Source organism: Atta colombica, unplaced genomic scaffold (assembly GCF_001594045.1).
Source record: "Atta colombica isolate Treedump-2 unplaced genomic scaffold, Acol1.0 scaffold12, whole genome shotgun sequence".
Classification (NCBI taxonomy): domain Eukaryota; kingdom Metazoa; phylum Arthropoda; class Insecta; order Hymenoptera; family Formicidae; genus Atta; species Atta colombica.
The window spans coordinates 2,658,266-2,674,135 of NW_017259206.1; the positions used below are offsets into that span (position 1 = coordinate 2,658,266).

General features: G+C 32.3%; 2 protein-coding genes across 4 annotated transcripts in view; both read right to left on the reverse strand.

Annotated features, from left to right (window-relative positions):
- The window catches only part of LOC108694277 (inner nuclear membrane protein Man1), a 7,259-nt gene extending 4,364 nt beyond the window's left edge, over nucleotides 1-2,895 (reverse strand). For both annotated transcript variants that reach the window (XM_018203661.1, XM_018203660.1), the window contains exons 1-4: nucleotides 2,276-2,895; nucleotides 857-1,533; nucleotides 495-606; nucleotides 212-432 (exon numbers count right to left, since the gene is read on the reverse strand). In XM_018203661.1, coding sequence (XP_018059150.1) covers nucleotides 212-432; nucleotides 495-606; nucleotides 857-1,533; nucleotides 2,276-2,454 — 1,189 coding nt within the window. In that variant the 5' untranslated portion in view covers nucleotides 2,455-2,895. The remainder of the gene's footprint in view (nucleotides 1-211; nucleotides 433-494; nucleotides 607-856; nucleotides 1,534-2,275) is intronic.
- Nucleotides 2,896-8,384: 5,489 nt separating this feature from the next.
- LOC108694330 (transmembrane protein 47) lies at nucleotides 8,385-14,801 on the reverse strand. Of its 2 annotated transcripts, XM_018203751.1 has the most exons (7): nucleotides 14,369-14,801; nucleotides 12,909-12,979; nucleotides 11,548-11,608; nucleotides 9,623-9,809; nucleotides 9,384-9,533; nucleotides 9,240-9,302; nucleotides 8,385-8,824 (listed from the first exon to the last, which is right to left on the reverse strand). In XM_018203751.1, exons 2-7 carry the CDS (start codon nucleotides 12,935-12,937, stop codon nucleotides 8,610-8,612), a joined length of 705 nt encoding a protein of 234 aa, XP_018059240.1. In that variant the 5' UTR covers nucleotides 12,938-12,979; nucleotides 14,369-14,801; the 3' UTR covers nucleotides 8,385-8,609. The 2 variants fall into 2 exon arrangements, with proteins under 2 accessions (XP_018059240.1, XP_018059241.1); XM_018203752.1 differs by lacking the exons at nucleotides 12,909-12,979; nucleotides 14,369-14,801 and adding an exon at nucleotides 9,935-10,520.
- Nucleotides 14,802-15,870: the final 1,069 nt, after the last annotated feature.

The following is a 15,870-nucleotide window of genomic DNA, read 5'->3' on the forward strand; positions in this document are numbered from 1 at the left end:
TTAGTAATCGTTAACGTTAGTAATAATTATAGTTATAAATATATAATAACTTGCATTCTGTAGGCCAAAATTGATAAAAGAGCATATACATTGTGCTTTGTGTCATGTTATTTATGACAATCAAGCATATATATATATTTCTGGGAAATCTCTTCCCCTCAAAGTTTATCGATCTCTGAAATCTTCCCTAGTTATATCTTGGCATACCTACCCGATGAAAGCGATGGAAGCGTCTCGGTTTCCCCACCAAGTCCCAAATATATTATTGCAAGAACTACAAAGAATAGAGCAAGTACTGCCACGAGACCCATCGATACGATATTCTGATTATTTCGTACATTCTCCATGTCTGTATTTGTCGTCGATGGTTTATAAGTTGCTCTACTGAAAATATCTCGAACCCTGTCAGCGGACGATGCAGTATATCTCGAGCTAAACAATATTTGTTAACATTATACATTACATATAATTCAGATAAAATAATTTATATGTACCTTGGCTGAGTTGACGGTGAATACATGCTCCTTAAGGAAGAGAAGTGACCATTCGAATCTCTCTCTTTTACTTCTGGTAAACCAGAAGTCAAAGTATGGCGTAATGTAGGATCTGAAATTATAAAAAGTTTATGTGAGATAAACGCACGAATTAAATACTAAATAATAAGTGTAATATAAAATTCTTATTTTAAATTAAATGGATATATTTTTTAATAATTTGATCTGAATAAACTAAATAAATAAAATTACAAATAAAACTTTTCAATTATTTATAGTACGAATGTACATTTGTTTCAAAATAAGTATCTCATATTAAAGTATATTAGGCTTTCTTGCACATATTCAAGAGATTCGCTTACTTTTTAAGCTGGACAACGTTGATGGTGTATTCGTGTTTATCAAAGATTGTGAACTAAGTCTCCTTGTAAACTCTGATAAAAATGGAGTTTCATAATTTGCAAGAAGATCCCTCTGATTTGTACTATCCCTTCCACTCACATCTTCCTTTGTGGATTGAATTGGAGAAATGCTTGGCTTCAAGGGAGATACATTGTATTTGCCGTCCTTCCATCCATAAGATGGCCTCGTTTTAGATATCTGATCATAATCGAAAGTCCCGCGATCGTATACTCGAGAATCATAAAGTCTGCTACTTGGATTGGACAAATACTTGTCATATGAGCGTCCATATGAACTTCCAGCATCCTCTACAACATCCGAGTCCGATCCAGTTTCTAAACCGTCAGATACATAGGTTTTCTGTGTCTTGCTAAATTTGCTTGATGTAGTTTTTGAAGTTGTGCGAGTTACAGAAGGTATGCTTGAGTCAAAATTCGTTACATTAGGATCTTTGAATTCAGAATGTGGTGGCGACAAATTCTCTTTGACTGGATTTTTTGTCACACTCGCAACATCAGGGGGAATAATCGAAGGTGGAGGCATAGGATTCGCCAATGTTTGCCGACGCAGATTTGCACTCTTCTTCTTCTTAACAACATTCGTGCTTGTATCGTCATCTGTGTCGTCGCTGCTATATCTAATACATAGATGAAGAAAACAACAATATCAAAAGGGAGATATAAAATATATTCTACATATATGTAATTGTCTAGTATACTGGAATTCAATTAAAAGCATAAGAAATAGATGATAAATATAAAATATTTAAATTAAAATTTTATTAGCACTAAATCTATTCTTTTTAGCTAAATTTCTTGCACAATTAATCTTCTCTTTTTTTTTAATAAGAAAAAAAAAAGAGAATTGTAAAAGAAATTCAGCTGAAAACAGGCCGTTTGCTGAAACTCCATGAATTTTTTTAACTTCTACAATACAACATAGGTTTAATTCGAGCAACAGTCGCAAAGAAAACAGCTACATTTTATAAATAATTAGTATTGTGAACTAGATGTTATGGCATCATACATTGCCAAAAACTGAATGTAAACATTGCCGCTCCATGCACCATCTTACATTCAGAATCAAGATAAATAAGGAGATCTTTTCTGACGCTACAGAGAAGAGAATCTTACGTCGCGTGCTTCGTTAGCTGCGACATTAAAGATTGTTGTCGCATGCCGACGTCGCCAAATTTGAAACTTCAGTAGAATCATAACATTCTTTTCAACTCTTCTCGACCTTTCCTTTCTGTCTGTTTTTTTTCTCTCTCCGCTCTTTCGCCGAAATCTCGAGCTTACTCCAAACTTCAAGTGTATAAATGTGACACATGCTGAAAGAAAACTCGTGTCGGTGCATCTTTTCAAAGGAAAAACGCTCACCTGGCGGCTAATGAATGCCGAGATCCTCCTGCCCCTCCGCCAGTGCCACGGGCCTCCATAAGGTTCTTCAGCTTCTTGGCAAGTATCTTGCGGGTCGTCTGCGTCACCGGTCCCACCGGATACCCGTACTCCATCAGCTTCGTCCGAAGCTCGGAATCGCTGAGCGCGTCCACCGACATCTTGTCTCGCGGACGAGTGACCGCGTTCTCAAACGGACGAGACGCCTGACTTAAAAAGATATGGCCCGATCGGCCGACGGTCGTATCACGACGTTTACGGGACGTTTCCGCTCCACGGACGCCCGATTCTGCTCCGATTTATTTCGATCGATGATCAATCTTTCGCTGCCCGCCGCCTTCGCAGTTCGCGCGTGAGAGACGCTCACTCGTTCGCCGTTATACTCCTTCGTGGACGTCCGCGCACGTGGACGATACGTACGTATCAACCGGTCGTATTCCAGTCTCTGTGCGGCACACAACCAACTCGCTCTCGTCCTCTCGTCTCCAGTGAGATCCTCTTGAGACCCCGCCGTGTGATCACGCACACCACCACCCGCGGCCGTCTCTTTCCGTACCGTCCGGTTATTGCGCGGCTGCCTTCCTCCACCGCCAAACAATTCAACTCGCTCGGTAACTGCAAAAAGAAAAATGGCGCAATTTTCTAACGGTCGCGGACGCGCGCATACGAGATATGCAGCCGCATGCGTGCATAACATAACATTCGATGCGTTTCCATGTGAGAATTAGTAGGAATGCGTTCAACGGACTCAACACACGTTGAGTGATTCAACGCTCGCTGCTATTGATGTATTCTTCCAGATCTAAAATGCTGATTGGATGATCTAAAAGAATACACCAATAACAGCTAATGGAAATCTCGATCTCTCAAAGCATTCCAGCCTCCAATCGGCCGCGAATGAAACTTGTCTAATTGGTCGAATGAATGGCGGGAATTGTTGTTCAAAATCTTCTACTTTAAACTTGTTGCCAATAAAAAAATTAATAAAATCGATGAAGCAAAATGGTTTAAGTTTTAAAATAATTTTTAATTTTTATAAATACTTTCCTACAAACGTTGTTGCTTCGAAATTGATACATATAAATAAAATTTAAAAGCAATACACAGCTTGCGCTTTCTTTATTCTTTAAATATATAAGAAAAACTTGATATTTTAAAATGTCTAAAAAAAGTTTTATTGGAATCAGTTTTTTCATGTGAATCAGTTGATTACTCAAAATAATTGAGTAGCAAATAAAAATATGTAAAGGAAAAATGTAAGAAAAACGTAAAGAAAATATTATGTAAAATAATAAATTTTAAAACTATAAGAAAATGGAAAGATTTGAAGAGAAATAAGATGAAACTCATCTTGCTTAAGTTAATTTTAGACAACTTGTAATTTTCTGTATCATATAACGCGAAAAATATTTAAAAGATATATAATTAAAATTGAATATAACCTATACAAATTATTTTAAATTTAATTTTAAATTTTATTAATTATTTCAATTAATTAAAAGAAAAACATTTAAAAAATTAAAATATATATCAAAATACATAGCATACAAAATTATAAGTAGAATTTTATCATAAAATTCGACATGAATTTAGAAGCCTAAGGACTTTAAACACATATACATAAATACACAGTATATAGCTTTAACGTTACATTTTGTCCTTTGTACAATACAATACGTTAACATTGGAATATGGCGCACAAATAATATATCAATTTATATTATAGGATCCATATGCACTTATATGTAATGGTATACTTATTACGGCATATAATATACGTAATGCGATATGTATATGCTTTAAAATACTATACAACTGCTGTGTTACTGTCGAAATGCCTAAACAATCGTGTAATTAAGTCAGCGATGATACGTCCTTTCTTATTTTGTTATACGAATTGTTATACAATTCTATTCGACTGAAAGTTGCCCGCCAAGAATAAAAAATGGCAAATGTAGTGACTATATAGCGATTCTGTCGACAATTTGCAAACGCTAACGCGGTCAGAGAGGGATAATTTAAACTTACATATATTATATATAAACTTATATTTAAGTATGTAAACTTACATACTGCCGTTAATTAGAGTTAGTAGAGAAATCTATTTCGAAAATCTTAAATACTTAATCTATATCGTTTATTTAATTTTATTAAAAAAGATTATTCCGATATGTTTCACTGTAGACAACAGATTTTTCGTCTCGTTAATCTAAGTATGTTTTCTTTTTCCCTTTTTCTTCTTGCAAATAGACGACAGAATTACACATATACAGGCAGCATAGATGCAGGAGTGATATAAGGGATTGTCTTATATGCTATGTGCATGTTTTATATATATGATGTATAGAAATCACGAACTCGTTACATGTATTCTGTAATTCCTTACTAATTCTTTGTATCGCAATATTGTTTCTTATATATATAAAGTACTACAATATACGCGATAAAGTCGTTTAAGCAGTTAAAGAATAGAAAATCTACTGTATAAGCAGAATATAATGTAACAACATTGTACTCAATTATTAATAGTCTCTTGAATCTCTCTTTTTTCTTCCGATTTTTTCTTTTTTTTTTTTAATCGCATCGATCGAAAATACTTCAACGAACCTATTTGCTTTCGAAAGCATATAGAAATCGTATTGTGATGAGGAATTCAAATGCATCAACGTAGACCGTATTCGTCAAATACTGCAAACTGTTTACGCATCAAATTGCTACATCTGCGATAACGCTATAAACTACACGTACTTATAAAATATTATATCTATATATTATATATATATATATACACATACACACATATATACGTACACGTATCTAATGCAAATAACGCAATAAATAACATCTGCCCGAGCTGCCTCCGTTCCATCCTGCACTTAAAAAACGTGTGCTTTATAATTAACTTAAAGGATGAGGTAATAAGTTCAAAGATATATGCTACGAACGATGGATATAGCTATGCCTCGAATTGCAATGTAAAAATTTCTTCAAGCGTTCGAAAGAGACTCGTTTGTATGCATGCTGCACAGAAGTCCATATTCTTCTTCCGATGCATACATACGCTACTACGGTCTTTTGTTCGCAATTGACAATATAAAACAGATAAGAATAACGATCGGTACACGTAATAATGATAAGCCTTAATCGAGCCGTTCTCTATCACGTTAACGCACACTCATTTCTCTTTGTTTTTGATGATTAATTAATGAAACACTCACAAATGGTTCGTAAGACTTAAACAAGACTTGTACGCCATGCGCTATCGTTTTAAACGATTAATACTTAAAGAGCTGTCAATCCGCAATAAAGCCCTTTATCATAAATGAGAAAAAAATTTACCGCCAAAATTTACAACGATAAAGTGTAAAGCTAAAATTATAAAGCGCTTTACATATAGCTTAAGTTCGTATCAAATCGATAAATATTAAATAAATTATTCCTTCCTCATGGTGTGTGCCCTCACGCTACGCATATCGAAAATTTATGACATGCATAATAAAAGGCAGATTTCAGTATAAATATATATATGTATATATTAGTAATATACGCGTAGATTATATTATAAAGTGAAAGAAAAAGAGAAAGAAGGAAGAGAAAGAAGAAAATGATAAAGATGATGTGTGTGTGTGTGTGTGTGTGTGCATAAAAATTAATATAAACTATTAGCATCTCTTATATAATATATACATTTATAGAAAGTTTATTCTCTGAAGATTTTTCTATAATAAAAAGACAAGAAATGTTAATAATATACAATTAAAAAGACGACTGGAAAAAAATACGTAAGCATATATATTATTTTGGAATCTCATAAAATTGCTTGAAAACAATTATAATTATATAATAGGTCTCCATGGAATTGTAATTGTTTTCACGAAAGAATGCTGCAAAATAAAAAAAGAAAGCTTTTTAAACTTTCTCGAGAGAGAGAAGTTTGGATTAATATCCTGAAGAGATTATTATGATTTACATAATTTTACATAATTTACATATGTATCATTTTTTTCCAGTCCCTGTATTGCTTAAGAAAAGGGAAAAATATTGATAATAAACTAATAATTTGTAAATATTTCTTCTTTAATTATTTAGACATTTAAAAGTTTTGAGTTACAAATGCACAGGCTATCCCAGTAGAAATATGTTGGACGGTATTACTTGAGTGCTTTCAAACAGATTTATGTTTGTTAGCATAATGTACTAGAAAAAATAGAATATATGTTTACAAGCCTTAAAGTTAATGAAAGAGATGTGCAGTAAAATAATTACAAAACTAATTTTCTATTACATAACATTACACACACATGTTATATATTCATAATTTATCCTTTTTTATAAAAATCATCATTTTCTTGATAATTTTAAGTAAAATGTTGGTTGCTAACAATTTGTCAATTAATTCCAAAAAAATATTACGAATTCCAAAAAAAATTGACGTCCATATTTTATCAGCAAAATTTGCCAATACATAATTTACCAGAAGAAATAATTAAAAAATGATAGATTCTGCTCAGTTAATCATATTCTGATAGCAAATTTTATTATATTTCTGAATATTTGTTGAAAAAATGTGAAAATAGCAAACATTTTGCAAAATTCGTTTTCAACAAATTTGGCTAAGTTAATAATCTCTTTCTATTTTTAATAATCTACTAACAGTTTCAAAATATTATTTTATTTAAAATCTCTTGAATAACAATAATACTCTATAGAGTGATATTTTCCCTAGGACAACCTGTATAGATGAAAATCAGGTTAATGAAATTAACGTATAATATGTTTGTCAAAAGAAAATGAATTATAAGAAGAATAACGAAGAAAATCATCATTATTCTAAAATAAATTCGACATCGTGTTGCGTGTATTAGATAGTGTCCGGAATATCGGGAAAAGTTCCAATGTAAAGCTGATATTTTACGAATCAAAAATTTAATCGGGCACTATCCTATTAGGCAATGTCTTTATATATAATGTTAAAGCTTTAAAGTGCAATTAAAAATAAATTTGTTTGAAATTAAAGAAAAATTAAAGCTTTTATATCTGCGCTAAAGAGAATAGAATTAGAATTTAGAATTTTCAATTGCAAATATATTGGAGATAAAACTAAGAGAAATATTATATTATTCATTTAATATATAAAATAAACTTTGATAATTTCTCTATTTGGTTCCTTCTAGTCATTTTATCTAATAAATATAAAATAATTATAAAGAAAGATGGAGTCTACTCAAACTTTCTTTAAAAACAAATCGAATATAAATTGTGTATGTGTGTTATTTACGCAAATAAAGAACATAAAATTCATGTTAGAATTGTTATCTCTCAAACTCGGTGATGAGTATGATATATATTCTTATGAATTTAATTTATGGATAATGTATCGCCACAATTATAAATTGTGTTATAATTTAAATTACAGTAAAAATATTATACAAGTGTGTATATAAAATTGTCCAAGATCATGCGAAATGTAGGAAATACAAAAAATCCGAATCAAGCTAATAATGGTCCCGAAATTGTCAGTATAAAGATTGACCTTTAAATAAGAAACAAAAAATTGTCAGTATAAAAATTGACCTTTAAATAAGAAACAAGAAGATCGAAATGCGTACTTCTTTAACAAGATGTTATCCTAATCAAACTAATAGTAACTCGAATACACACCCATCTAATGAACATATCACATCTACTTCAGATATTTCCGAACAACGACAATGAAAACCGACTGACGAATTCTTCGATCAATTCTTCGAGTTGATTATTTCTTAAAAAAAATTGGTCTTTATATCAATGGACACGCTTAAGTTATTGTAAATATCGTAAATTATTCATTCTCTTCAAAAAGCGGATTAGCTTTTAAACAAATATAAAACGTTACCTAATACAAACTGCTTCCTAATTTTTTCCAACTGCTGATTTGTATATACAAACCAAAAATTCTATATAAAAATTATGAAATTACATTTCACTTCCCATTACATTTCACTTCCCATTAAATATCTTAATAATAAAACTTCAATTATATTGAAGCTTTATAAAGAATTAAAGTTTTTCTTATCTTATTTATATGTTATTTGTATAAAAGATTATTCAATTTAAACTGCTAATACTTTGTGTATTCAAACTGCTAATACTTTGTGTGTGTTAGATTGGTCGAAGAATCCGTAGGGTAATTTTTTTGCGTTTAGCCAAAAACGCTCTATCAAAAATCCATTCATAGGCTTGTATACTTTCTCGTATGCGCATGTGTCGAACTATGAGAGCAGAAAAAGATAAAACGAATCACCTAGAGAACAACATCGGGCAGGGAGCAATGCCACTAGGCTAGCTGTGTTCCACTTCGTCCAGTGTGATGTCCCATGCCAATCATGGAACCGCCACTTCCTATATCATCACGAACGGTTTTTTTTTCCTTATAGTAAATCTCTTCACTTTCCTTCTCACACAATAGCAATACTGCTCCTCCAACTAGGAAAATTACCGCCCCCCAACCGACGCCATATGCCCAACCGAATTCCCAATTGGTTCGGTTTCCTAAAAAAAAAAGAAATAAATTAAGTAAAAATTGATTCAAAGACGTTCGATACAAATAAACGAAGATCATATTTAAAAAAAATGGACATAGGATAAGGCAGACAAAAACATATAATGTAAGTCGTAAAAAACTTGTATAGATATGATTTCCGCATTTACATAATTTTTCACGACTTAAATTATATGTTTTTCTCTGCTTACATCCATGGCTAGTATTTATAAACATAATCTTAAAGTACATCTTGAGACATCATAAATCACAATAACAAAATCATATTAGCATTTTGAAACATTATTTAATACTAAATATACTTTATAAATTCGATAATAGACAGTACAAGGAACAGTGTATCCTTTCATCTTTCCTTTTTTTTAAATTTAATCAAATCAAATGAAAAATGAAGCAAAAGCTTACCGAGATTCAATTCTGCTGCAAAGCATATGGGATATATGATCAGTGCTATTAGAAGGGACACCACTGAAACACATACACAGATATGAATAGTTATAAAAAATATCAAACAAAAAATAAGAGACAAAGCGCTCATGTAACACTCACGTGCAATGCCCATGCAGAACACTGCAAATCTATAATATTTATGTTTGTCCCTATGATCCTGTGTGCGCAAACCCAAACCAGTGAGAATCGTCGCGGCGATGTCCGTCAGAAGACACACCACGCACAAAGCCGCAGCTGCCTTTATGTAAGCTGTAAGGTAAAACCTCAGATTACACAATTAATTATTAATAAATTAAGCTAGACATTCGTTTGATGTTTAGCAAGGAAAAGAATGATACCGCTGTCCCTGGCTGCGTAGCATCCCGGGGGATCAGGCATGTTGAAGGGGAGTGGTGTTGGGGCACCTTCCTCGATGCAGTGGGCGAACAAGCCCTGTCTCCATCCTAAGGCCATCAACCAGTCGGTCGATGCCAAACCCATTATCATCAGCAGCACCACTATGATCCCGCATATAAATGCGATCACCTGCAAGAAAACGAGCAGTATGTAACAAAACGACTTCATCAATAACTGCTTAAACGCTATCATGCATCTAAGATATCATGGGGGAAAGACGAGGAGAGACTCTCTCTCTCGAAGAAACATGATACCTGCGCGATCTCATTGTCGCCCATGTGATCCTCGGCGACTGTATACATAATCATTTCACTTCCGAGTCCGTGATCACGAATCCGTGGAGAGAAACACGCGCGAGTCAGCGACGACTGGTCAGGGCAAAGGGAGAGCTTCTCCTTCGCGATGTTTCCTTCAAAAACGTATACGCGATGATAACACGCTTCTTTTCGGATTGCGCGCACGAGACATCATTTGCTTCTCGATACTTTCTTGACGTCGGCGAAAAGGACGCGCAGCGGCTAGAACCCACCCTCTAGCACTCTCTCTCACCAAAGAACACCGAGATACGCGCGTTGTGTCAAGGGTTCCGCGCGACGATCGTGAAGTGTCATAGATGATGGGGAGAAGGGTTGATTAACGAGCTCGAGGTCAATGGCTTTCGTCACGCTGGTGGACCCCGCAACGTATTATCGGACGAGGGCAACCCCCTATAACGCGCGCCGCACAAATTGTTTTCTCTCCCTTTTTTTTATCTCTTTTTTTTACTCCTTTTCTCTTTCTCGCGAAGCGGACGGATTGCAGATCAATGGCAGTGTTCCGGGGTCGTGGCCCCTTCCCCTCCTTTGCGACGTGAACGATTTTTAATGACAGTAATACTTGAACAGAAAGAGGAAAAGGGAGAAAGAGAGAGAGAAAGGGAATTGCGTCTCAAGCGAGAACGACTGACTCTCCGCGACTGGGATTGGGGAGGGAAGCAATCGGATTCCAGGTTCCAGGGAGGCTGCGCCCATCAGCGCCCATTAAAGGTCGTGGCGCAATGCGCGCGAACGCCAATTTCTGCGCTCTCCCGCTCTTTTTTCGCTCTTTCTTTCTCTTCGGTTATTTTTATTTTCTCTATCTCCCTTTCTCTCATCCAATCTATCTGTCCCTTTCATGTCCTTCGAGTTATATCTATAACTCCTTACATGCAATTATTCATATCTTATCAAAGTACAAGTAATTTATTAATACAGATATTATTCATACATCTTTGTTTAAATTGGCAAACAATAACAATGTAATCACTGTGTTACACTGTATCTCTTACTGGAAAATACATATTATCTATTTTTGCAAAATATATAAAAATTCTATATTTTTATTGTATATTTAATAATTGTATAAAATAAAAATTGAATAAAATACAGAGATACAGATGGTATAGACACAATTTATTTAATGAAAAGGATTAAATTGTATGTGTTAAATTGTATGTGTTAAATTCTCTATAATTACAGGGCAACTCTTTTTTTTTATTGAGACACTCTAGTGTGAGTTGAAATTGGAGTTACAAAAGTTTTTGTAGAAATAAATCTGTCATTCTATTGTCATGAATAATTGCACTGCATCATCATTTTATAATTGCTTCTTTACACTATCCTTCCATAAAAATTTGATCCTTTTTAATTACACTTTAAAATCAAGCTTTTAATTTAAATATACAACTATTCTATCCTGTAAGATACAATACGATAATTTATAGAAAAACCAATCAAATTTTACATTTAATATAAATTTTAGCTTCAAAATCTTAGAAATATATAGATTAGTATAGGAATATATGATTAATTTCTGCCTGCAGTAAAAAGAAAATACGCTTTAAACTTACCTTAAGTGGTCTGGTTACAGTAAGAGTTTCGATAGTGGTCGTTTGAGGCATTCTATTTGCACTGTAATAAAAAAAAATTTGTAACTGAAAGAAAAACGGTGCAAAGGTTTCTATATAAACAATTTTCAAATTATTGTGCTTAAAGAAAAAATAAAACGCTACAGTAGAATTCTATTTATAAGAACTTTTATAAAAATAAATTTTGTGCTCAAACATACAAATTCTAGTACAATTGATCTTAGTTCAGATAATAAGATCTCGACATGTTTGTCTTCATTTTTTGAACATTAGCTCCTATTATCAGAACAAATATTAGAAATCTATTGAGTTCTATTATATTCGCTATTATATTCAAACTATTCGGTTATCGGAACTGTCTTGTCTCTCGACATATTCATATAAATGGAATTCTACTGTATTTCATTTAGGGAGAGCTATGTGTTAAGAAATCAAAATAAAATTTCATTCGGAATATTTCAAAATCAAAAATATAATACCAAAGAATATTTGAAAATGATCTATTAGGACGTCCATGGAATTCAAAAACTATATATAGAAAGATTGTTTTAGATCAAATATAGATTTAATCACAATCTTACATTATAAATATAACAGACTTTAAATGGCATTTATGTATTCTTATTATTCATTACAGAATTAAATTTGTGTCATAATGCGACAGTAAAACTTAATATCTAATAGCTAGTTTATATTCTTTTCTAATATCTGATTCAATATATATGCATTTTTTATGGAATATATGTAGTCAAATCTAGGAATGTTTCAATTTTTAAAAGATCGATCTTTCTAAATGACAAAATGGCGATTTTAAACTGATCTATTTTGCAAAAAATTGATTTTTTTAATTAAAAGGGACTATTTTAAACCAATCTCTTCGCAAAACATCGCTTCTTTTTTAACAAATCGATCCAGAGATCGCACATTTTTAATCAAATCCTTAATTGTTTCAAAGTTCAATTATAAAATTTCAGAGGAAAAAAGGTATTGATATTTCTCGGAGATACTGCTTTAAATATTTAACATACTTATGTGATTAATCGTATTTAAAAACCTGCAATTTGTATGTGTATACAGAACGGATAAGTACTATAAAAGATTTTAAGGAGATCCTAAACCAATACAAATTACCAACAATTGCAGATTGCCAATTTCTCTGAATTAGCTTTATAGATCATCAAATCCTTTAACAGAATAAAAGTATGCACAAAAAAAATATCGATCAAATTAAATTTGATGACAAAATCAGGGAAAAATTTAAAAGTTCATTTTATTTCAACTCTCACAGCTATCACCACAGGTTATAATTCCCTTAGTGTAGAAATTCTATAGATCGTACATACCAAATATCTTCCCCGGAAGCGCATGACATGCACGAACCTGTTGAGTTTGATGATAAATTGTAGCTAAAGACCTAACAAAAAAAATTTTCCAAAATTAAATATGATAAGACTTATATTTATATAAATAAACATAACAAGACATTTATAAATAAACATAATAACATACATTTATAAATAAGCATTAAAAAATTAAATTAAATTATGAAATACTCAATATATTTTATTGTTCTATTATATTATACTATATGAAATATGTATTTCATAATTCGAAATATTTGCATTTTATTTTTATATTCAATAAAATTAAATCAGTATAAAACAGATAATAGTATGCACCAATGAGCTTAGGTTTAGTATCCACTAGTGCTTCCAATTTGCCGTTAATCATACCTTCTACATTTAATCTATTTGTTTTCTCTCTGAAGAATTTGAATTCATGTTAAAGACATTCAAGAAATATAAGGTTTGTTTTTTGTGAATTAGTGTACACTTTTGGAACTTAAAGTGAGATAAGCGTTTGATATTTGTTTAAAGCGAGAAAGAGAGAATAGTCTAGTGCAGAAACAGAAAACAGTATAATTAAGGCTAATTCTACAATGTGCTTTTTGTTTTCGGTTTGTTGCTATTTGTCTCTTATTGACCAAAAAGGCAAAAAACAAACAGAGACAAATAGCAAGAAACAGGAAACAAAGAGCACATGTAGAATTAGTCTATTTTACAATGTGCTTTGTTTCCCGTTTTTGTTTTTTTCTCCTTTACAACCATTTTCGACAATTGTATTTCTTGCTACATATTTCTTGTTTCTTTCGAAGTTCGTTAACTTTTATCTCAGGCGATATAAAACAAAAATGGATAAAATGGATAAAAAAACAAGATATAAATAATAGCAAAAAGCAAGAAGCAGGGAACAAAAAGCATATTGTAGAACAGACTTTACAAAGTTGGTCACTGACCGATTCCTGTTTGTGCAATTTTTTTCTTTCGATAATTATAAATTATACTACATTTTATTATTTTCCAAAATAAAGTTTCAATATTTATTCTAAAAAATTGAAGGTATGTTGGTGAATTTTTAGAGATTTTTTTAACCATTCTGAATAGATGAAAAAACTAATGGATTCTAGTGATCTATGTTTGGACAGATGAGGCACCAAATTATACCTTGTATTATAAAGGTTAAAAGAATATACACTTATCGCTTTCTTCCTTACATAATGTTAGCAAAATCGACGAACGTTAGTGATAATAAATAATACATAAATGAAATACCAAATAATTAATTTAAAATCGGAATCACAACATTCACAACTGGACCCTCAACCAAACAGATGAAGGTACAAAAGATCAAAAATTCATGTTTCCCAAACATGATCTCGATGTGAACTGTGTCGAGAGAAAAACGAGCAAGTCGCGTCTAATTGAACTTGTTCTCACGGGGAAAATTATATGTGAGCATGTACCTTGTAAAAAAAACCTCTCTCCGTCCCGCCTCGCACGTGACATTGACATGCAAAGTCTTTTAGTTTCGAGAATATTTGGATGCCTTTGATTTATTCCGGGGAACTCGAATCCGGAATATAAGCTAGATTTTCTCTTTGAAAGAATATGCGTTAATTGTCTGTGCGTTAATTGCTTCGTCTTTTCATCGACCTGCCAGTTGTCACTTCTATTGTCACATTCTCAGCTACGATCATTCATCATTCTCGTTAACTACACTTGTGGAAGAATTTATAGAGGTTAGAAATTCAAGTATGACTCAAGATTTACTCAAGATCATATTTAACATCTGGTCGACGTCTCAAGTAAACTCAATGAGTCATTTTAAGATAATTCCATATTTTGTCAATAGAACCATTCATGAATAATCAACGCTGCATTCGGTCATCTGTACTATGATGGAATTAGGGGCTCTGCACAATAAAAGGAACATGGGAGAGAACAGAGAATAATGCCTGTATTCGTAGTCAGACCTTGTGCTTCCTTAAATTTATCTTTAGATACTCTTCCTAAAGACTTACTTAAATTTATCTTTAGATACTCTGCGAATTATTTCATTGGGTGCTGAACATCTAAAGATAAATTTAAGGAAGCCTTAAATAAAAAGGTCTGACTATGAATACGGGCATGTTTTTTATTGCTGCACTTTCTGAATTAGTACACACAGTGCAATGAGTTGAAACGAAACAAAAGATTTATTCACGTCGTATGCTTCAGCATGCTCTAATGTGCTCCTGCTATAGCTCCTACTTACTTCAACCGGCACGTTAGAGTAAATGCTAATGATAGGAACACTCTAGAGCAGGGTTAGAGCATGCGACGCGACAAACCTAATATACATTTGTTTCACTTCAACTTATTGCACCGGATTAAAGTGCAGCAATAAAAAACAGATCTTATATAAGATAACCATGATATAAATACAAGACATTTTATTGCGCATAATGGCCGACAAACTAAATTAGGATAATCAATCAAATATTTGTCCTAAATTAGAACAACCAATGAAATGCTTGTTCTAAATTTAGGAAAAATTTTTGATTAATTAAAGAGCAGCTACATGTTGAAGATGACTATGCATTCTTAGAAATGAAATACCTTATATGGCCGAAGTCTGATTTATGCTTATAGCATTATGTGATTACAGATCCTTGCATAACATGTAATGCACAAGGAAATGTATCAATCGAAAACCTTCATTTCCTTCCTTTTCATGAAATAAATAAAGAACTATGATTGGTTCAATTTCTTATGTTTCATGTTTTATATGTTATATAAAAATCTGTGCTCCACTTAAGAGTCGGCGTGAGCGTCCACATTATTTGCACGGAAAAAGAGGATCTGAAAATGTGGAATAGATGCATCCAGGTAATATAATCACTTACTAAAAATAATTAAATGTAATTAATAATAATAATAATAATAAATAATAATAAATAATAAATAATAAATAATTCTCAGAATC